The sequence below is a fragment of the Lagenorhynchus albirostris genome, chromosome 18 (genome assembly GCF_949774975.1).
Source record: "Lagenorhynchus albirostris chromosome 18, mLagAlb1.1, whole genome shotgun sequence".
Taxonomy (NCBI): Eukaryota; Metazoa; Chordata; class Mammalia; order Artiodactyla; family Delphinidae; genus Lagenorhynchus; species Lagenorhynchus albirostris.
In genome coordinates, this window is record NC_083112.1 from 1,031,020 (window position 1) to 1,052,779 (window position 21,760).

Below are 21,760 nucleotides of genomic sequence, written 5' to 3' on the forward strand. Positions count from 1 at the left end.
CTGAACCTCTCAGGACCACAGCCAACACCCAGTGTTGCTGTCGACGTGAGCCGACAGCCATTTCGGCCTGCAGGCGGATGGTTTTCTTACTGAAAGAAGCAGTGACAATGCTTTCCTGGCTGAAAAGATTGTGACACTCAGAACTCATCCTCCTGACCAAAATATTCCCAAAAGTAAGGTTTGGATTCGAGGCTCTGAACTTGGTCTCCGGTGCAGGAATGGCACATTTGAAAATCCCCTGATTTACGAAAGGGGAGCAGGTGGCCTTACATTAGTCACAATACCTAAAACTGAGTGGTGCCCCACCTAGGAGGGTGAGCAGACAGCACTCAAACCCAATTCTCCTGGAGGCTTTTGCCAGCAACAATCTGAGCAGAGGCAGTCACAAGATATCCTACAATCCCACTTCCTGTCAGAAGTACAACCAGTTCTGCATATTAAAGTGAACTCGACTTACGCATATGTGGGTTATGAAAACAAAGCCACTGTATGAGGAAAGATCTGTGTGTACTCAAGTCTTAAGACACATAAGAATTCAGTACATTTGCTTGTTCTATAACAAGGATACTAATAGTAATTGTTTTGGTTTGGTGTTTTTTGTTTTGTTTTGGCTTTTTTGGTTGAAAAATCTTACAGGCCAATCTAATTGGCCACCGATAATAGTTTAAAGTATTAGATCTTAATTAAGCAAAGTAGTAGGAAAATAGGAAAGCCTTTAATCTGGCCTAAAAAAAAAGCAACAAGAAAACCCTACTTATAATTTCCCCAATTTCTCCCTGATAACTGAAAGGACTTTAAAAGTGGCCAAGATCTTTAATGATACACCTAAAAAATAAGGCCTATTGATACAAATACCCCAAGAAGTAGGACAAAGAACTTTTCAATTAGGAATCATAAGAGTTTGCTCTTGGTTACAGCTGCACTGGAACTAGGTCTACAAAATAAAACATGAAACGATAACAGAACTGAAAAGTGTAGAGGTCAGTAAACTACAGTCCAGTTCCCATAAGGCCTGAGAGAGAATGATGATTTTTACATTTTTTGTTTTGTTTTGTTTTGTTTTTTGCGGTACGCAGGCCTCTCACTGCTGTGGCCTCTCCCGTTGCGGAGCACAGGCTCCGGACGCGCAGGCTCAGCGGCCATGGCTCACGGGCCCAGCCGCTCCGCGGCATGTGGGATCTTCCCGGACCGGGGCACGAGCCCGTGTCCCCTGCATCGGCAGGTGGACTCTCAACCACTGCGCCACCAGGGAAGCCCGATTTTTACATTTTTAAATGGTTGAAAAAAACAAACAAACAATACTTTGTGACGTGTGACAATTTTATGGACTCCAAAGCTAGTGCTAACACACTAAGTTTGCTGGGACGCAGGCCTGCCCCTTGTTTGCACACGGACTGGCAGCTTCAGCTCCACAAGGAGGAACTGAAAGGCCTAAAGCTCTACTGTCTGGCCTTTCCGAGCTGGTCTGCAGCCCGCACCGGGCTGGCTCAGGGTTGCCTCTCCAGGCTGGGCTTCCCTCCAACCCTGGGCCTGCTGTTGAGCTAAACTCTCAGCTCCAAACCGCCTCCACCAACACGCTTGCCATAAAGCCAAGTAAAAGCCCAGCTTGTGAGGCCCAGCACGACTGTCACTGCCATCCCCATAGGGACTCCCTGTGCCCCGACTCAGACAAACCACTAATGTGGGAACAAAAGATAAATTTATCGAAGTCAGTGTAATTTCACCTACTTAGGAATGCCATAAATTCCTCAGTTCTTTACACTGTATTCCCCTTAATGGTTGTTACACTCACGATAAATTCCTATTGCTCCCTACGTCACCTTGATGAAATAAAATTCGTATTTCAAGGAATTTTATTTATGAATTTATTTACAAATTTAATTTATGAACTTATTTATACATTTAATCTATAAATTTATAAACTTTATTTGTAAATTTCAAGGAAAATTTAAACATAAAACTTTTCTCTGCCCAGGGCAGAGAAACCAGGGGAGGGTGCTGGTTCCCCCTCAAGGAATATACATCACAATACCTTGAGTTCTTCTCCCGGAACTAAGGCCCCAACCCAGTGGAGGATGGCAACTTCAGGCTGAGCTCAAGATTCCTGGAGCTCCGCCCTTTACTCACCACCAACCAATCAGAAGAAAGTCTGCACACAGTGGGAGATGAGGAAGACTGACCCCCTCCCCCAATGATTCTCCCTTTAATTTCATGGTTGAGGAGAACCTTCGGATTTTTTTTTTTTGGAACATGACCCCACCTTCTCCCCAGGTTGCCGGCCTCCTGAATAAAGCAACCTTTCCTTTCCAACCAACAGTGGTCTCTCCAGTAGTGGCTTTTGAGCAGTGAGTTCAGTAACAAATGTACATACTTGACATATAACCCTTCATCTTCATCCCCAAAACTTACACAACTGTGCTTTGACCTCTCACAGGAGGAACAGTCCTCAGACTTTCTGAAAGACTGTTTCCTGGGTTATAATCCTCCGGTTGGCTCAAATAAAATTTTCCACTTCTTTCTTAGATTAACTATCAATATTTTTTCATCCTCCACTAAATTAAATACTAAGTTCTTTGTGCTGCCTTGTTCCTTTGATGTCTTTTGAAAACACTCTAGGGCTTCCCTGGTGGTGCAGTGGTTAAGAATCCACCTGCCAATGTAGGGGACACGGGTTCAAGCCCTGGTCTGGGAAGATCCCACATGCCACGGAGCAACTAAGCCCGAGCGCCACAACTACTTCGCCTTTGTGCTTAGAGCCCGTGTTCCACAACAAGAGAAGCCACAGCAATGAGAAGCCCGCGCACCGCAACAAAGAGTGGCCCCCGCTCACCGTAACTAGAGAAAGCCTGCGTGCAGCAACGAAGACCCGATGCGGCCAAAAATAAATAAGCAAGTAAATAAATGTATTTTTTTTTTAAAAAGGGAAATCTATTAAAAAAAAAAAAAAAACCTCTTACCATATGATCCAGCAATTGTACTCCTTGGTATTTACCCTTAGGAGTTGAAAACATGTCCATACAAAAACCTGCGTGGATGTTCGTTTATAGGAGCTTGGTTCATAACTGTCAAAATGTGGGAGCGCCCAAGATGTCCTCCGGTAAGTAAATGGATAAATAAACCACGGTGTATCCCAACAATGGAGTATTATTCGGTGCTAAAAGGAATGAGTTATGAAAAGACATGGGGAAAACTTAAGTGCATATTATTAAATGAAAGAAGTCCACGTGAACAGGCTACAGACTGTGATTCCAAACTGCTACAGTATAGAGCTCAGTGGCTGACAAGGGCTTGGGAGGAGAGAGCACAGGTGAAATGGAGCAGGACCCTGCGGGGCCCTCCCGGGTACAAAAGCCTTTTTGTGTCCCCTTTTCTTGTTGGCAGGAAAAAGGGTTCAGCCTCACAGACCTTCCCTGAGTTCCAAAGCGCAGCTTCAAACAGTTGCTGATCAGGGAAGGGAGGGGATGCAGAGACCAGGGAGGAGCGGGTCAGGAAATAGCGCAGCCTTGGGGCGGGGTCCCTCCTCCTTCCTCCTCAAGGAATACACATCGCAATACCTGTCTGAGCTCTTCTGCAGAACCCAGGTGGAGGATGGTAACTTCAGGCTGAGCACATGATTCCTGGAGCTCCGCCCTCTTACCTCACCACCAACCAATCAGAAGGAAGTCCCACACCCTGAAGCGCTCACCCCAAATTTTGCCTATTAAAGACTCTTCCCTAAAAACCACTGGGGAGTTCGGGTCTTTGGAGCACAAGCTGCCGGTTCTCCTTGCTTGGCCCTGCAGTAAACCTTTCTCTGCTCCATACTCTGACATTTTGGTTTTTTGGGCCTATAATGAAGTTTCATTTGATAACACAGGAAACTTTTAGGGCAGTAACTTTTCCTCATGATACTATAATGGTGGATACATGTCCATATGTCTGAACCCACAGAACGTACAGTAAGTCCCTTACATACAAACGAGTTCCATTCCAAGAGCACGTTCGTAAGTCCAGTTTGTTCGTAAGTCCAACAAAGTTAGCCTAGGTACCCAACTAACACAATCAGCTATATATACCGCTGCGTTTACGCTTGCTTCCGGACATCCTGGGCTTGAAATGAAGATACTGTGCTACTGTACTCTAGACAGTACTGTACAGTAAGGTACACAAAAGCACAGTGGCTGTCCACTTGTAGAGGATGCACACACATGACAGTGTACGCCGGACAGGGCAACTAACTTACGTGGATGGACATGCGAACACATGTTTGCAACTTGAAGGCTCGTGTGTAGGGGACTTACTATACAACACTAAGAGTGAACTGTGATGTTAACTATGGTCTTTGGATGACGATGATGTGTCACTGTAGTTGTAACAAATGTACCATCCAGTGAGGGATGTTGACAATGGGGGCGCCGTGCATGTGTTTGGGGCTGGGGGGGCACAGGAAAGCTCTATACCTCTCCTCATTTTTGCTGTGAACCTAAAACTGCTCTAAATAATAAGATCTGTTTTAAAAAGAGAGAGACTTCCCTGGTGGCGCAGTGGATAAGACTCCGCACTCCCAATGCAGGGGGCCTGGGTCCGATCCCTGGTCAGGGAATTAGATCCCACATGCATGCCACAACTAAGAGTTTGCATGCCACAACTAAGGAGCTGGCGAGCTGCAACTAAGGACCCCTGGAGCTGCAACTAAGGAGCCCGCCTGCCACAACTAAGACCCAGTGCAACCAAATAAATAAATAAATATTTTTAAAATAAATAAATAAAATAAAAAGAGAAAATGTAGGTATTAAAAAGGAGCTGTTTCATTAAAAAAATATTTATCAACTAAAAAAACAAAAGAACTGAAGCCAGCAAAAGGCAGGGTTGCCCTAAGGGTACATGCACGAGGGGCCTGTGTCTGAGACCCCGGGTCAGGAGTGAAGGAGACAAAGTCAGACCCTACTCAGTCCCCTGACCCAGGAGCATGACTGAGAAAACCCCCAGCGGAGAGTTTGCAGTACACTACACTAGGTCCAGTGCAGGCCCAGGCTTTCCACAGACTACGGCCAAACTCATTCGAGCTCAGAGGTCACCAAACACACAAGGCAACGAAGGGGAACAGGTTTTTTCACCCCAAAATATGCCACCTTGGCACAAGGACTGTTTTGAGATAAAAGCAATCAAAACCCAGCAGATTCAGGAAAGGCTCTTTCCTTCCCCCTCAACTGCCTGCATTTACACTGGAAAGGGGGCCTGGGTCAGAAGAGACAGTTTTACCTGAGAAACCCCTGCACAACAGGGCAGCCTCTGTTATCCCAAGGTCTCCTCTCCTTCCTGGGAAAGGCCTTCCCTCCTCTGTATCCTGACGTCCCGCCCAGGCAGGATTTACAGAAGCCTCAGCTGCCCGGCTAAGCCTGGGGAGTCCTGATGGCTTTGGGGGGCTCCCCTTTGTACATAATTACATCTGGTTTTCTCCTGTTAATCTACGTTGTATCAATTTAATTATCAGACCAGCCAAAGAACCTAGAAGGGAAGAAGGGGACACTTTCCCACCCCTACCGTGATAAACCACCGCAAACTGTTTTTCTTCTTAGCACCTACTACTACTGTGATAGTGTGACTTACAATAAGAAAGATGTAGTTGGTCTTCACAGAGCCGGCACAGAACTCCTAAAAACTCTTGGAATTTCCTGTGAAGAGAGCAACAAATGTGTCTTTTGTTATGTTAATGAGGTGACTTTTGAAAGCACCTCAGGACAGGGGCTGGTTGCCTGTGGCACCGTCCAGTAATTACAGCCTTGCCCCGACCTGGGGGCGGAGAGTGAGTTCAGTCGCCAGCGGGCAATGATTTAATGGATTTAATCAACAGTGCCTAAATGATGAAGCCCCCATAAAACCCAAAGACGGGGTTCAGAGAGCCTCCAGGTTGAAGAGGTGGAGATTCGGGGGAGGGTCCCCAGAGGGCAGGCACACTCCCCGCCCCTCCACGTGTCCCCTGCGCCTCTCTTCATCTGGCTGTTGACTTGTAGCCCTAACACCGTAGGTAATAAACCAGAAATCTAGTGAGTAGCTAGTCTCCCGGACCCGTGAGCCGCTCTAGCCACGGTTAGCAAAGCCAAGGAGGGGGCTGTGGGAACCTCTGATCCACAGGGCGGGAGCACAGGTGACACCTGGGCTTAATTGGCGTCTGGATTGAGGGGCTCGCGGGACCGAGTCCCTCACCTGCGGAGCCTGATGGCATCTCAGAAGTGAGCTGAGTCGTAGGACAGGCAACTGGGGTCGGAGAACTGCTTGGTCCGGGAAAACCCACACGTCGGGAGTGGAAACCGGAATCTCAGCTATTAAACACGCGGGTCGAGCAATTCTTGTGTAAAGGGCCACATAGGGATATTTCAGGCTTTGTGGCCACATGAGGTCTCTGTTACATACTTTTCTTCTTTTTTATTTTATCATCCTTAAAAGTGTTCAATTCAATCCTAGCTCACAGGATACACCAAACACACCGCAGCCCGGATCTGGCCAGCTGCCTGGTTTGCCAGAGCTGATGCCGAGACACCAAGCATGCCAGTGACTCCTTTGGACTGTCCGCCCCCCTCCGCTCCCCTCCCCTCGAGGTTTGGGGTCTTAGTCTGTTGTGTTTGCCACTTAATCTTCAGCCTCCGTGCCCAGCACACAGGAGGTGCTCAGTCAGGGTTTTTGAATGAATGAAAGTGGGAATAAGTCAGGAAAGAAATGTTTTTACCTCAAACTCCCCAATGGTTTCTGCAGTGGAGGCATGGGGGATCCCCCCAGATCTCCCCAAATTCCCTTTACCAGCCCATCCCCCCAGCTTGTGAATTCTTCGTTGCCCCCTCCCTCAGGGCACCACCCTGGACCCAGAAGCCTGGGAGTCACACCCAGGCAGGAGTGTGAAGGCAGCTCCCTAGCCTCCAGGGATGAAAGCTCTGCAGAGCACTTTACGCCCCAGGACTCCCACGCAAACTCACTGAGGCTGGATCTCCTCCCAAAATCTTACCTTTGTCTGCCTTATCCCGACCCCAGTCCCTCACTGGTTTCTCCCAGAAGCACTTTCTTCATAAATCACTGGCCCTGGAATCTTTGTCTCAGGTTCTGATTCTGAGGAACCTGATCTAAGACAACCCCAGGTACTGGAATTATCAGATATATACTATAAAGCAATCATGTATTAAACGCTCAAAGGTTTGAAAAATGGAACCACAAACAATCAGCAAACAATGAGAAACTATTAAAAATGAGCAGGTATATTTGGAAAAGAAGCTAATAGAACTTTTAAAATGGAAATTTAATTACTGAAATAAACTCAGTGGATGGTTTAAATAACAGATGAGACACAGCTAAAACTAGAATCAGTAAACTGGAAGAAAGATCTAAAGAATGTACCCAGAATGTCCTGCAAAGAGAGAGGGAGATGGAAAGTTGAAAGAGACTTTAAAAGATCTGAAGGCTAGAATGAGTTGGTTCGATACACATATAACCAGAATCCCAGAAGGAAAACAGACCCAGCAACCTCACTGTGGACACTCTTGCACCTAAGCACCCGGAGACATATGAAAGGATAAGAATGCAGCACTGTTTACATTAGCCCCCAACTAGAAACAGCTATAACGTTCATCAGGATAAAATATAAATAAATAACAGCAAAGTCCCACAGTAGAATATTATATAGCAACGGACACAGATGTACTACAGCTATAAGCAATGACACGGGTGAATCTCACAAAAATATTTTTATAAAGCACAAAAACAAGCAAAACTAAACCATATATTGTTTAGGGAAACAAATATATGATAAAACTTCCTTTTAGGCAAGGTAATGGTAGATACAGAATAAAGGAAGATGGAGGTCAGATTCAAAAGGTGGACACAGGGTTTTGATAATACTACTCTAGACCTCAAGTTCATGAATGTTTGTTTTACTCCAGTCTCCATAAACTAGTATAAGTGACCTGTTCTTTTGTATATATTTAACGTGGAAAGTAATACTCGCAGAATCTCTATAAAACGAACAGTATAGACAAATGCCGAAGATGCCTGTCCTCGGCATGTCAGATAAGCCATGGCTGGACTCTGTGTCCTACTATGTCCTTGAGTGGGTTCCTGACTGTTCACAGACCTAAGTTTTCTCTGAAGCGCAGAGTCCACACAGCTCCAGGGCATGGGACACAGGAGAGCAGTTCCCTGACTCACTCGGGCTGGAAGCTGAGGGTCTACACTCAGTTCCTCCACGCCCCTCACATGTCTTCACTGCCCTAAGTCCTGTCCTCAAAATCTGAGCCCCTGCTTTGGTGTGAATCCCATTCTCCATCAGCCTGGCCTTCACCCGCTCCAAGGCTGCGACAGCGAAGGAGAGTGAAATCACAGGACTTACAGCCTTGAGGATACGGAAAACAAGACCACCTGAGGCCACGGGCTGCTGGATTCCTCCGCAGGTGCAGTGGACTCACCTGATGCTGTCCAGGGCGTATGTTACCTGCCGTTGCTCAATGTCGTACAGTTTCACCTTGAAGCCTGCACTGGCGAACAGCATTGCCCAGCTTCGCCCGATGAGGCCACTGCAGGGAGAGAAATTGAGAGGCCACCCGTTAGCTTGAAAATGGAGCATTTCCATTCCCGGCCCAGGAGGAAAGTTTCAAATTACACGGCACCCCATTCCTAAAATCTTTGATATCTTAAAACTACACATTCTAACAGCGGTATCTACTTAAACTGTTGCTTCCATGCAAGAGCTCCTGAGTCCTCACTCCAGTGCCCGTCCAGACCCCGCGGGGAGCATGGCAGAGACCAAAACTCCAGCAGGGAGGGGGCAGGGAGCCCAGGGGAAAGGCCCCCCTGGGGACCCCCAATTGACCACTGTCAGACAAGTAACTGAATCTGAAGAACAGAGACAGCATTTTCCTTCTCCTCCTCCAATAAATAATTTCTGCTACCACCACCAGCACTTGAGGCAACATAAAAACTGTTCACATCTCGGGACTTCCCTGGTGGTCCAGCGGGTAAGGCTCCGTGCTCCCAATATAGGGGGCCTGGGTTCGATTCCTGGTCAGGGAACTGGATCCCACATGCAGGCCGCAAGAAGTCCGCACGCTGAAACTTAAGATCCCACATGCCACCACTAAGAGCCGGTGCAGCCAAATAAATAAATATATTTTTTAATTTAAAGAAAAGAAATGAATGCAGAGCGCCCAAACCTTGGTTTCTAATATCATCTCCAATGAAGGAAGCGGGCTCAGCGTCCCTCCCCTGAAGCATCCTCACTGAATCTGCACGGATCCACCTGGACCCCCTGACATCGCCCCGTGGGACTTGGGAGGAAAGGGGAGCCAGTGCAAAGGGGGGCTCAGCTGTTGGCCTGCTGTGATCAGTGAAGCCCTCTGTCTCTGACCCCGAGTCTCTGTCTCCCCAGCATTCGGGTAACCGTCGCAAAGCGCATCATTCGTTTCCCAGTAGATGGAACAGACGGCCCACAGGCTTCACCATGGTGACTGTGTGAGCAGCTCCGGGGAAGGGGGGCCAGAGCAGTAGCCTGGAGACAGGCTCCAAGGAGGACTCTCCCCATTCCGGCCCCCCAGCCCGCCTCCCCCCAACTCAGCTAATCTACAGTTCAGGTTCAGAAACATTCCCAGCCTCAGAGTGGTTGAGGGGAGGCGCAGAGCAGGCCTCCTCTTGACCAAAATCCTTCCACGGTCCCAGGCGCTCAGCCCCTAATCCAACCAGGCAGCCCGGAGAGGGGCCACTGTCTGGTTTCAAGGTATCTCCGTGAAGCCACTGGTCCCAAATGCCGAGTGCAAACAACGAAAACCATCTCTATGCAACTTTGGAGCAGGGAGCAGCATTACACAGCAGGTTGTACTCCAGATTCTTCCGCACTATGAAATAATGTAAATTTACATGTTATGTACAAATTTTCTGTTAAACCCTCAGTGCCCTAGACCCGCACTGTCCAATAAGGTGGACCCCAGCCACACGCAGCTATTTAAATTAACAAGAATTAAATTTGAAAATCCAGTCCATCCACAGTAGAGACCCGTTTCAGAGTACTCGATGGTACACGTGATCACAGCCACCGCCTTGGACAGCAGGGGTGACAGAACATTTCCATCTTTGCAGAGCTGCTCTAGAGCATAGGAGGAAAAAAGAAACCCTGCAGGGCCCAAGCCAGAGTCTGAACGAGATAGTCCTGCATGAAGACATCCTCGTCCACACACACACACACACACACACACACACACACACACACACACACTCTCCCTCTCTCTCTCTCTCTCTCTCTCTCTCTCTCTCTCTCTCTCTCTCTCTCCAAGCTGCAAGGCGCAGGTAAAGGCCAGTACCATTCATGCTGGTCATCCCAGTTGACCCACCAACAACTGGCTGGTCGGAAGTGGGATGCACTGCAAGTGTAAAAACATACTGGATTTTGAAGACTGCCCCAAAAAAGGACATAAACTATTTCATCAATAATCTTTATATCAATTATTCATTGAAACAATAACACTTTGGAAATATTACGTTAAATAAAATATATTACAATTAATTTCACCTGTTTCTTTTTACTTTCTTAATGTAACTACTAGAAAATTTAATTATGCACGTGGCTTGCGTTTGTGGCTTGCATTCTTGGTCTAACGGGCAGCAGCAACTTAAACGATGTCTAGAACTATAATTCAATCATTTATCCTTGTATTCAGTTTGGCATTGGGTCACCTAGTTCATCCCCAACTATGCTCCCAGGCTGGGCTCACACAGAAGTCAGTCACATGTCAATCTCCCAGAGGCTGTGGTTCCTCGTGGTCGACAAATGCACTGGGAGACAGACCTCAACCTTCCCATCAAAGATGTTTCACCACACTCTAGGCCGCCATGATGCTCCTGTTTGAATACTGGCTGCCAGGTAAACTAACTGATCTTCATAACTTTGTTTATGGCTAAAAGAATCAACAGAAGACAAACGTCCAAAAGGAAATAATATTTGTAATAGATAAAGACACAAAAAGTTCTACAAGCTCAAAAGTAAAAGATGAACATGCCAAACAAAAGGGGGGAACCTGAATAACGTACGTGAACAAACTAACTGGGAAACATACTTTACTGCCTTAGTTCAACGACAGCAGATCAAATCCCGATCAGGTGGCAGAGGCGGATCACAGTGCTGGTGAGAAGATGGGGACCCCCCTCCCCAGCTCCCAGGGCTTTTACTTCCAGAATTTATCTTAGGTTAATATAAGCAATGCACACAAATAGCTACTCAAGGTAGAATTTGTACTGGCAAAAAAGTAAAAACTAACCTTCTAATATTCAGAATTGGTTAAATAAATCATATACCGAAAAGGCAAATAGAGCAAATTTTTTTAACCATTGTTGAATACAGAGGTGGGTATGTGGGTATTCTTTTTTCTGTATTTCAACTCTTCTGTGTTTGAGAATTTTCATAATAAAAAGTTGGGGAGAGGGCTTCCCTGGTGGCGCAGTGGTTGAGAGTCCGTCCGCCTGCCGATGCAGGGGACACGGGTTCGTGTCCCGGTCCGGGAAGATCCCACATGCCGCGGAGCGGCTGGGCCCGTGAGCCATGCCCGCTGAGCCTGCGCGTCCGGAGCCTGTGCTCCGCAACGGGAGAGGCCACGACAGTGAGAGGCCCAAGTACCGCAAAAAAAAAAATAAATAATAAAATAAATAAATAAAAAATTAAAAATAAAATAAAATTTTAAAAAGTTGGGGAGAGATGAGTTGTATTCCATAAAACAGGCATTAAAGGCAAAGTCAGTTTATTTTTATTGTCGTGGGTTTCAAGGTCTGTATGGCCTATATTCCCCTAGAGGAGGGGTCGAGAGCAGAAGGCCCACTCCTGGGGGACCCCTCCCCCAGCTGTCAGTCACCGATGACACCACGAAGCGGACACCAGCACCCTGTGCTTGAAGAGGACTGAGCCCCCGTCTCCTTAAAGCTGGGCCTAAACTATGGAAACTGTACGTGAGCATCAGGTACTTACTGGGGCTGAAAGATGATAACGCTGGGGACGCAGCGGTGGGGGTGGGCAGGTGGGGGCAGGAGGGCGGGCACAGGTGCAGCAGGGAGTCACAGCCAGACCCCAGAGGGAGGGGCAGCACCTGGCTCACCGCTTTCCCACGGCTTTCTGGTCCCCAGCACTACCTTACTTTCGGCCCAAATACAATTAGCTTCCTGGCCTTAGAGCCACTGACATCTTGCTAACTTTTCCTGAACCCTACAAGCCTGGGGAACAGAACGGGTCCTTACCGTTATGACTAATGCCTTAAAGCAGGGGTCCCCAACCCCCGGGCCGCTGACCAGTACTGGTCCTCGGCCTCTTAGGAACCGGGCCACACAGCAGGACGTGTGTGGCGGGTGAGCGAGAGAAGCTTCATCTGCCGTCCCCCATCGCTCCCGTTACCGCCTGAACCATTTCCCCCCCGCGCCCCTGGTCCGTGGAAAAACAGTCTTCCACGAAACCGGTCCCTGGTGCCAAAAAGGTTGGGGACCGCGCCTTAAAGCTTCTAAATTCATAGATCTGAATTGGTATTTCAAAGGTAACTTATTCTGTTACACGGCAGCAAAGCAGCCAGGGAGAAAAGTGCAGTAACAAAATTGGTTCAATTCTAATTTTATCATTAACGGCACTTAGCTTTGAACAAGTCCACTCTAGACACTTTTTAAAGTACTTTTCCATTCTACAGTTACTTATTTACTGGGCAAAAGTTGAAGTAAAACCGTCTTGATCTCAGTTGGCTACGGAATATTTGCCAATAAGAGCTATTAAATATTTCTAGGAAAAGCATGTTTAGTGTTGAGCTGACGACAGGCAGCTGGAGCGTCCTAGGGTTTGCTCTGTGCGTCTGTGTATATGTCTGTGTGTCTTGTGCTTTAATGCAGAAGTGGCAGGAAAAAATGTATGCCTCACGAAATTTCTTATAAAGAATGTACGTAGTCACCTCAAAGTAAAATTCTGGAATAAAATAAATGAAAACAAGTTCAGGGGATGCATAGCCTGATATAGGACAACATCCTAGCAAGCCTTCCCGCTACACATCTCTGCTACAATAGCTCAAACATCTGTCTACTAGGACCAGGCATGAGGGACATACAATTGGAGATGACAGTTTCTACCCTAAGGGGAGGGTCCCAGAAGCAGAACTTTTTCTGGAGGACTTGGTCCCTGAGCTCAGTCCTAGAGGAGTGTGCCCAGAAAAAGGGGACAGCAAGAGGGCACATGGGGCCCCAGTGAGACAGGCTGGGACCCGGGACCCGGGACCCTTTGCCGCAGTGCTTACACCTGCGTACACACCTCTGCTCGAGCTACAGATACAAAGACACTATAGGGACCTAAAAATAACTGCACGCATGAGCAGTGCGGACAAATTATGAACAAGATACAAAAAGACCAAAGACCCAGCGGCCTCATCTGAGGTGCTAGGGGCAAAAACAAGGTCCTGTGCATGACCACTGCACACAGCACCACCAGGGGGGTGGGCAGACCACTTGAGCCGCCCCTCTGGCGGACCGTGGATCTGCCCACGCCCTCGCCCTGTGTAAGGAAAAAGGTCACCACCACCCCACACCCCCTCAGCACGAGTCCCAGTAAAGCCTTGCCTGAGTCTCTCCCCTGGCACCTTATCAATTTCTGCTGATTAAAGAGTCCAAGGACCTTGGCTGGTCACACCAGGGACACACGACCACGACCACGCTGGCCTTCCTAGACAGATCCTGCCTTCACAGCTCAAGGCCTAAAACCTCAGTGAACACAATGCAGTGTACGTCGGAGCTCTGAAGTCATATTTCGGCTCAGAAACACCGTGGTCTCTAAGGCCTGGCAACACCGCTAGGATGGATTCGGGGAGACCCATCTCTACCGCCACTTTGTAAAGCTGCCGTTTCCAGATTTTCCCCTTTTAATGTTCGCACAGCCCTGGACACAAGGGGGTTTTCTCTCCTTTCTTAATTCTTCAAAAACACACTCTTACTCTCTCAGGCCCACTGCTCTGAAGGGGCTCACCCTGCATGCTCTCAGGAAAGCTAAGTGCCCTTTACGAAAAGATCAATGGAAAAGAACTAAATAGGGGTTGTATTCCTAGCGTGCACTTTTAAGAGGGAGTCTGGTGATTATTAAGATAAAATGGAAAAACAATGGCCCAGTATGTTCCCTAAACTTTGAAATATGTATATTTTGGTCTGTTGAAATCCAAGAATGAAAGTGAACCAGGTTTTAGCCAATTAATTCACACTCCCCAGGCCCATCTTTTGAATGGATGCCCCTTGGAATGACCTATGGGGTTGAGAGAGAGAGAGAGAGAGAGAGAAAGAGAGAGAGAGAGAGAGAGAGAGAGACAAGGGGTACAGGAGGGGAGATGGGAGAGAGAAAGGGACCAGAGGGGAGAGGAGGGGACAGGGAGGAGGGAGGAAGAAGGGAAGGAAAGCAGGGCTACCGCAGAAGCAGAGATGGCTACTTTCAGAGGTGCTAAAGGTGTGGGGGAGGGACTTCCCTGGTGGCGCAGTGGTTAGGAATCCGCCTGCCAATGCAGGGGACATGGGTTCGAGCCCTGGCCCGGGATGATCCCACATGCCACAAAGCAATGAAGCTCGTGCGCCACAACTACTGGGCCTGCGCTCTAAAGCCCGTGTGCCACAACTACTGAGCCCGTGTACCTAGAGCCCGAGCTCCGCAGCAAGAGAAGCCACCACAGTGAGAAGCCCGCACACCGCAACGAAGAGCAGCCCCCGCTCGCCGCAACTGGAGAAAGCCTGCGCGCAGCAACAAAGACCCAAGGCAGCCAAGAAAAAAAAATGCGGGGGAGACAGGACCGTCTCTTAATTCGTGTGGTGAACGAAGTTCTCCAGCCCTTGTCTAATTCTTTTGTCAGCCTCCCTCAAGGAATCAGAAGTAAACTGACTCCCCTTCGTATCTCCTTCCTGCAAGAACCAGAGCCGGAGAAGGGTGCAGTTGACCCCGGAACGACAGGGTCTGGACACCGCGGAGCCACTTACATGCAGGCTTTCTTACATGGTAAATCCTATGGGAAGCAGGATCTGGGGCTGGGTACAGACTGTCAATTAAACTGACTTTTCTGGTGGGAATGGACGGTGGGCGCCGCTGACCCGCGAGTGGTCCAAGGGTCACCTGTACAGTCAACTCCAGACTTCGCTCAACATTGTTGGGTGCCGGCAGGGCACCAGTCCCAGGCCGTGGTTGATACACACTTGACCCTGGACAAAAGGTGCAAGGCAAGCGTAGTCACCACGCCTGGGACAAAGTACACTTTTTTCTATATTTTATATCCCTTCAGGAGGCAGCCACATGCCCACATGCCTGGAAAGGACAGAGGCACAGGTAACTCCACTTCTCCATGTAAAGGAATCTGACACAGCGTCCTGTCTCCATCCTCAGAGGGCTCTAAGGAGACACCCGGACAGGGACTTGTTCTCAGGACAGGGCTGTGACGGGGGTCAGGCAGGCCAGCACCTCGGCGTTGTAACCGGACACTGAGCCACCCAGTAGGTGCGCCTAACGACCAACTGCAACTACCGACAAGTGGGTAGACTGCTGTGCTAGCTTACCAACGGAAAGGTGCACGTAGACGCGTGTTTTAAAAAATGAAAACAGCAGTTGTTTTACAAGAGGGATGGAGCACAAACCAGAAAACCGTGGATGGAACTTAAGCTGCTAACCTGACACACAACTCCCGGCGAAGCCGGATGCCCTCGGGATAGGGGGCCCTCGCCACGCAGGAGGCGCGGATTCGGATCGCGCGGGCCGCGCCCCCCGCCCCCAAGCGGGTTCGCCGGGTGACAGCCTCGGGCCGGAGCGCGCGAGAGCCCCCCGCCGCGCCGGCCCCTCCGGCTGACCCAGACCCGGGCCCCTCCGTGCCTCCGAGCGCCCATCCCTGGGGCTAGAACGTGAGAGAACACCCTTGTGCGGACCCGCGGCCCGACAGCTCTGCGTCCACTCGCAGCGCCAAGCGTCACTGTCCCCGCTGGGGCCGCATCACCGAACTCCGCCCGCACCCGCACCGCTCCGCAGCCGGGCCGAGGCGCGGGCGAAACGGAGCCGCGCCCCGTAGTGCGCCCCCGCCCGCGCCCGGGCCGGCCGGGTCCCGGGAAGGCGCCGGGGCCACCGCAACCGCGCCACCAGCCCCCCGGGCGACAGCGCCCGCGCCCCGCCGCCACCCTCCCGGCCATGCGGGCTCGAGCCCTACCTGCCGACTACTGCCACCCCGCCGGGCGCCGAGGACGCTGGGGACGCCATAGCCCGCGCGGTGCCCAAGCCCACAGCTGCAGCGCGCGCCACCCGGACACTGGCTCCGCCCGCCCCAGAGCCGCGACAGGGCCGGGGAGCCTGGCCCGTGGGTGGGGCGCGGGCGGAGCCTCCACTTCTCCACGCCCCCGGGCGCGCTGGGCTCGGGGCCCGGCAGGCGGGGCGCTTAGCACAGCGTCGGGTGAGGGGGGCCGTCTGGCCCATCGCGGGCGCGCGGAGCATCCACCTCCCCTCGTCCCGGGGCGCGCACGGGAGGAGCTGCCGGGAGGACCACGTGGACTGGACGCCCGGTGGCAGAGCAGCCACTTCGGACTCCAGTAACTCACTTTGTTTTGGTCATTTCCCAACGGCGCCCCTGAAGTCGGTGCACGGGGAGAGGACACCTCCAGACCAGCACAAGGCGTGACCGCTAAAGGACCCCGCAAAATTATCACTGGAATCCCCTTCCCGTGTGAAGACATTAGCACCACTTCCGTCCACACCAGCTCAAGGCCTTAAGCTGAGGACGGTTAGTGCTGAGTTCACACTGGTGGTTCGTTTCTGGGAAGACCCCCGCCTTTCTCCGCAGATGAGGCCGAGGCCCAGGAGCCTTGGGACAGCAGGCAGAAAAGCTGGGGGGAGGGGGGAGGGGCAAACTGGAAGGCTGTGGAGCCCGCCGCAGCCAGGCTGTGTTTCCTCCTGCCGAAGGCCTAGATGGTTTCTGCTCCAGGAGAAGGAAGCGTCACCGCGCCACCCCTGGCTCTTTTTGGAAACAGACCGGAGGAAAGGGCATCACATGTCCCATGACAACACTGTCCACACAGCACAAACGGGGCCACACCAGTCATCCAGGTCAAGACGATTAGGCAGCGGAAACGCGTGACACTGAGACTCGGGTGACGCACGAAGCCCTTCCTCTGTCTTCCCCGGTCAGGAGCGAAAAGAGGAATGTCAGAGCAAGAGCAATTTCACAAGTTATCGATAAACATTTGAAAAGGCACTCAACTCACTGTAGAGAAGAGAACGAAAAGTGACACAACAAAGAGGTCGTCTTTCGCCCATCAGACTGGCTGAAATTATGAAGACTGATCACGTTCCCAAGTCGGCAGTGAAGTCTTTCAGAGGCACACCTCTTTCCTGCACAAATGCTACAGTGGTACGTAGTTGGGAGAGCGTCAGGTGCCCCTGGTGCTGAGGGTACCGGACTGCAAGGCTTCCCCAGCCCAGATCTGAGCGGTTTCCGTAGCCACCCAGGCAGCAAGCCGGTCAAGGCGCGTGCAGAGTGCGCAGCCTGGAGGGCGCGCTCCCGGGATGGCAGCAGCTGGGCTGCTCGCTGCTCTGCAGCGCTAGCTAGCTCTTCGCTAAGAAGGTGCTGGCCCCTAGACTCGTGGCAGTCACGGGAGTCGTGAAAAAAGGCAAAAATCGAAAACAGTGCTCAGCCTTTGTTTTTCAGCGAGCCGTTACAGGGGCAGCGCACGGCCCAGGCAGCAAGGGCGGCCCGGGGACTACACTCAGCATCTCGGCATCAGATGCCAGAGCTCTGAACTGTGTCTGTGAGCATCTGTGCTTCATCTCATTTATCTTGTGCTCCCCTTAGCAAGACGTGTCCTAAGGTAACTGCTCCTTTGATTTACCCATTTCGGCTTATGAAAAAACTCATAGGAACACTCAACTTCCAGATAGCAGGAAGCTCGGACCTGTGATTCAAATTACATGTGACTCGAGAAAAGACTAATCTACTCTGTAAGGATAGGAGATGAGTGGCTGTCTGGGCCTGGGGGGGCAGGGGCTGATGCCTCAGGAGGAGCACAAGGGAAATGTTGCATCGATAGGAGTATTCTGTATCTTGATTATGGTGATTGTTACACAGGTGTATAAATTTTCAAAACTCGTTGAAATATACACTTAAATGAGTGTATGATATTATATGTAAGTTATACATATATACCTCAATAAAGTTGATTTTGGGGGAGTAGGATTTTGGATGATTTATATCCTTTGAGAATAAATGTTTGGTTCACTGCACCCCTCTCCCACCTAGGGAAAAAAACACCACACAAAACCTTGATCAGCTGAGATGCTGGATGAGGGTACACTTGCAACACGTAGTTGGAAAAAGAAGTCATAAATATTATGTTCTGACCAGTAGCAGAGGTGGTGTGTGTTGCAGCCATTCATTGTTTCTTATTTTTATCTGTGTGTGTGTGTGTGTGTGTGTGTGTTACCTAATTTCTTTTGCCTCCCTCCTCCTTTTCCCTTATTATTTTATGTAAGGGCTGTTGGTAGTGTGTAACGTTATAATTTAGTCATTAGGTCACAAAATCCTCAGGTGAGACTTAAACAAATTAGACATGGACACCAAGAGTGTTGCCCAGAGATGGGTGCCACGACTCTTAGCTCCTTCTTCCCTTTGGGGCGAGAGGGTTAGGGCCTCTCTGTGGGAGAGAGAACTGCAGCTTCTTAGGAGAAAGCATGGCCTTCACTGTTGCGACATAAAAGGTCAACCATGTTTGGAAGCGTGTTTAGACTGTGCCAGTTATTACTAAACTGCTGTCTCTCTGCTCCACACTCACCCTTCCACATACGTTCTGTTGTGTGGCCCTGACGCTGGCTTCCTGGGGCGGTCCACCAGCGGGGGGCTGGAGACAAAACACAGGGCACTTGCTGATCCTCCTAGTGTCGCCCTAACAATCGCCCGGGTGACCTCCGCTGGTTCCTCCTCCAGCTTTGTGACCCCCCAGGCACAGCCTCTCACACCCCTCAGAGGCTCCACTCCCCCCCAGGCCCCTCCTCTGCTAGTCCCCAAATCTTCCTGCATCCCTGAGTCCCAGGAGTAGCGGCCCTCCTGACGTTCTGTGCCTTTCAGTCCAAGAATGACAGAACAAATTCTCCATATTAAATTCTCTGTTGAGTGAGATGATAGATAGATAGATAGATAGATAGATAGATACTCTGCTGAAATATCTGGGTGGTTTCTGTGTTTCAGACTGGAATTTTGACTTGTATAAATGTTGACAGCTTGTGTTTATCAATCAATTCTATTGGAACCCAGGTCATCTGAAATCCATATGAATCTGTGGAGAGGTTTTCATATGAACTTCCTGGTGATAGTTTAAATGTGTAATCTCTGACATGTTTTTCCCTCTTTTAATTAGCTTCATTGAAATTGATCTTGATACACCTTGGTTATAGATTTCTGAGATTTTTTTCCTCTTTTTTTGGCCATGCCACGCAGCATGAGGGATCTTAGTTCCCCAACTAGGGGTTGAACCCATGCTCCCTGCAATGGAGGCGGGGAATCTTAACCACTGGACTGCCAGGGAAGTCCCATGAGATTCTAATTTATCTTCGGAAATTCAACTTGTGTAGCCTGAGACTCAAGTATGAGAGGAAGGTCCGTGGTTCAGAAGAGGAAGCTGTTAACCTGATGAAGTTAAAACTGCATCCAGCCCATGAAAACATGTAGATTTTAACATAATTAGAAATCAAGTATTATTCACTGGAATGGGTTTGCACCGCCAGAGTTTCCTTTTTACAAATCTTGCACATATAACCAAGTATTCAGCCACTGAAGATGGGCCAGATGATGGCTAAGGTGAATTTGGGGCACATTTCAGAGGCTGAATTCCTTGTGTATTTCCACTCATTTCTAAGATGAAACCACCTCAATGGCAGTTTCTCTCTCTTTTTTTTTTTTTTTTTTTTTGCGGCACGCGGGCCTCTCACTGCTGTGGCCTCTCCCGCTGCGGAGCACAGGCTCCGGACGCGCAGGCTCAGCGGCCATGGCTCGTGGGCCCAGCCGCTCCGCGGCATGTGGGATCTTGCCGGATCGGGGCACGGGGCATCGGCAGGCGGACTCTCAACCACTGCGCCACCAGGGAAGCCCTCTTTTTAAAATTATTATTTATTTATTTATTATTTCTTTTTGGCTGCATTGGGTCTTCATTGCTGCGTGCAGGCTCTAGGTGCGGGGGCTTAGCAGTTGTGGTGCGGGGGCTTAGCATTTGTGGTGCAGGGGCTTAGTTGCTCCGCGGCATGTGGGATCTTCCCGGACCAGGGCTCGAACCCGTGTCCCCTGCATTGTCAGGTGGATTCTTAACCACTGCACCACCAGGGAAGTCCTATTTGTAGACTTTTTAATGATGGCCACTCTGCCTGGTGTGAGGTGGTACCTCACTGTAGTTTTGATTTGCATTTCTCTAATAATTAGTGATGTTGAGCATCTTTTCATGTGCCTACTGGCCATCAAGAAAATCTTGAACTTCATTTTGTCGTTTTCTATTTCACACCAATATCATATTGCTATTCTTAACTTTTTTTTTTGTATTCTAGACAAATCAAATAAATATGTTGATTTCGTTTAGCAGGAAGATTTCACCATAAAATAAGGTATAATTATAGAAACAAAGAGTTTAAAGAGGAATGCTGTGATGTTAGAATTGAATTGAAAATATCAGTAAGAACTCACACCTTAAAAAAAAAAAAGGTATTTTCCAGCTCTGCTCGCTGAAACAGCCCAGGCTTAACAATACCCAGTATCTCAAATCTGATCTGAACCCCAGATGCCCAAGTCTTGGTCTGTAATGCCATTTTCACTAAAAGGAACCAGGACTCCATGGAGAAATTGTTGATGTGTGTTTGGTGCAGGAAGGGTACCAGGTTGGCTTGTGTGCCCAGAGGCAAGAAAGCGTTCAGATACCAATGGGACAACATCGGTGGACCTAGCACTCAGCCTAGAGGGTCGTTAGCAACGAGAAGATCCACTTGGGATATCTGGTCAAATGCTCTGCTCTTAAGTGACCCCAATTTACTTTTAAGACTCGGATTATTGAAATATTCTTTTAATATTTTAGTTTCATTGGAGTATAGTTGACTTACAATGTTGTGTTAGTTTCAGGTGTTCAGCAAAGTGATTCTGTTATACATATACATATATTCATTCTTTTTTAGATTCTTATCTCATATAGGTTATCTACAGAATACTGACTACAGTTCCCTGTGCTATACAGTAGGTCCTTGTTGGTTATCTATCTTATATATAGTAGTGTGTGTGTGTTCATCCCAAGGTGCTGATTTATCCCTCCCCCTAAAATATTTCTTAAGAAGTAAGTATATAAAGGTTTAAGAGAATAAAGGCCATGGTATTTATGTTTTTGAGTTAAGAAAGGATCTGTGCATACATGGTAATGCTTAGTGTTCGAGAATTTGGGTCTCAGGGACAGCCTTGTAACTGCTATAAAAATGTGTATTTTGGGGGAGGAACCAAAGACTGAAGACAGTTTGTATTTTAGGGGGGAGACTTTTGAGGAGACAGAAACATGTACCTCAAAACTAAAGGGTTCCTCTCTATTTTCATAAAGCACATTTATACCCACGGTCCCATGAGGTCTAGGAAAGCTTAAATTACACTGTATTATTCATACTATATAACACATATAATATATTGATATTATTATTTTAACAAAGAGTCGGCATTTTGGAAGCTAGAATTTCGAAATATATCCCTGATCATTCTTTTTCCTTTCCTCTACCTATTAA

The 21,760-nt window shown here is 49.0% G+C and overlaps 1 protein-coding gene and 1 long non-coding RNA gene across 5 annotated transcripts in view; one reads left to right on the forward strand and one right to left on the reverse strand.

Annotated features, from left to right (window-relative positions):
- CRYL1 (crystallin lambda 1) overlaps positions 1 to 16,319 on the reverse strand; it is a 73,764-nt gene extending 57,445 nt beyond the window's left edge. For 2 of the 4 annotated variants that reach the window (XM_060128779.1, XM_060128780.1), the window contains exons 1-2: positions 16,185 to 16,319; positions 8,430 to 8,537 (exon numbers count right to left, since the gene is read on the reverse strand). In XM_060128779.1, the coding sequence (XP_059984762.1) occupies positions 8,430 to 8,537; positions 16,185 to 16,234 (158 nt within the window). In that variant the 5' untranslated portion in view covers positions 16,235 to 16,319. Of the gene's footprint in view, positions 1 to 2,957; positions 3,155 to 5,589; positions 5,653 to 8,429; positions 8,538 to 16,184 lie in introns of those variants that run through there. The other 2 variants (XM_060128781.1, XM_060128782.1) reach the window with 2 other exon arrangements.
- A 176-nt stretch (positions 16,320 to 16,495) lies between these two features.
- LOC132508682 (uncharacterized) lies at positions 16,496 to 18,193 on the forward strand. Its single transcript, XR_009536737.1, has 2 exons — positions 16,496 to 17,378; positions 17,676 to 18,193. It is a non-coding gene; the product is annotated as an uncharacterized LOC132508682 (long non-coding RNA).
- Positions 18,194 to 21,760: the final 3,567 nt, after the last annotated feature.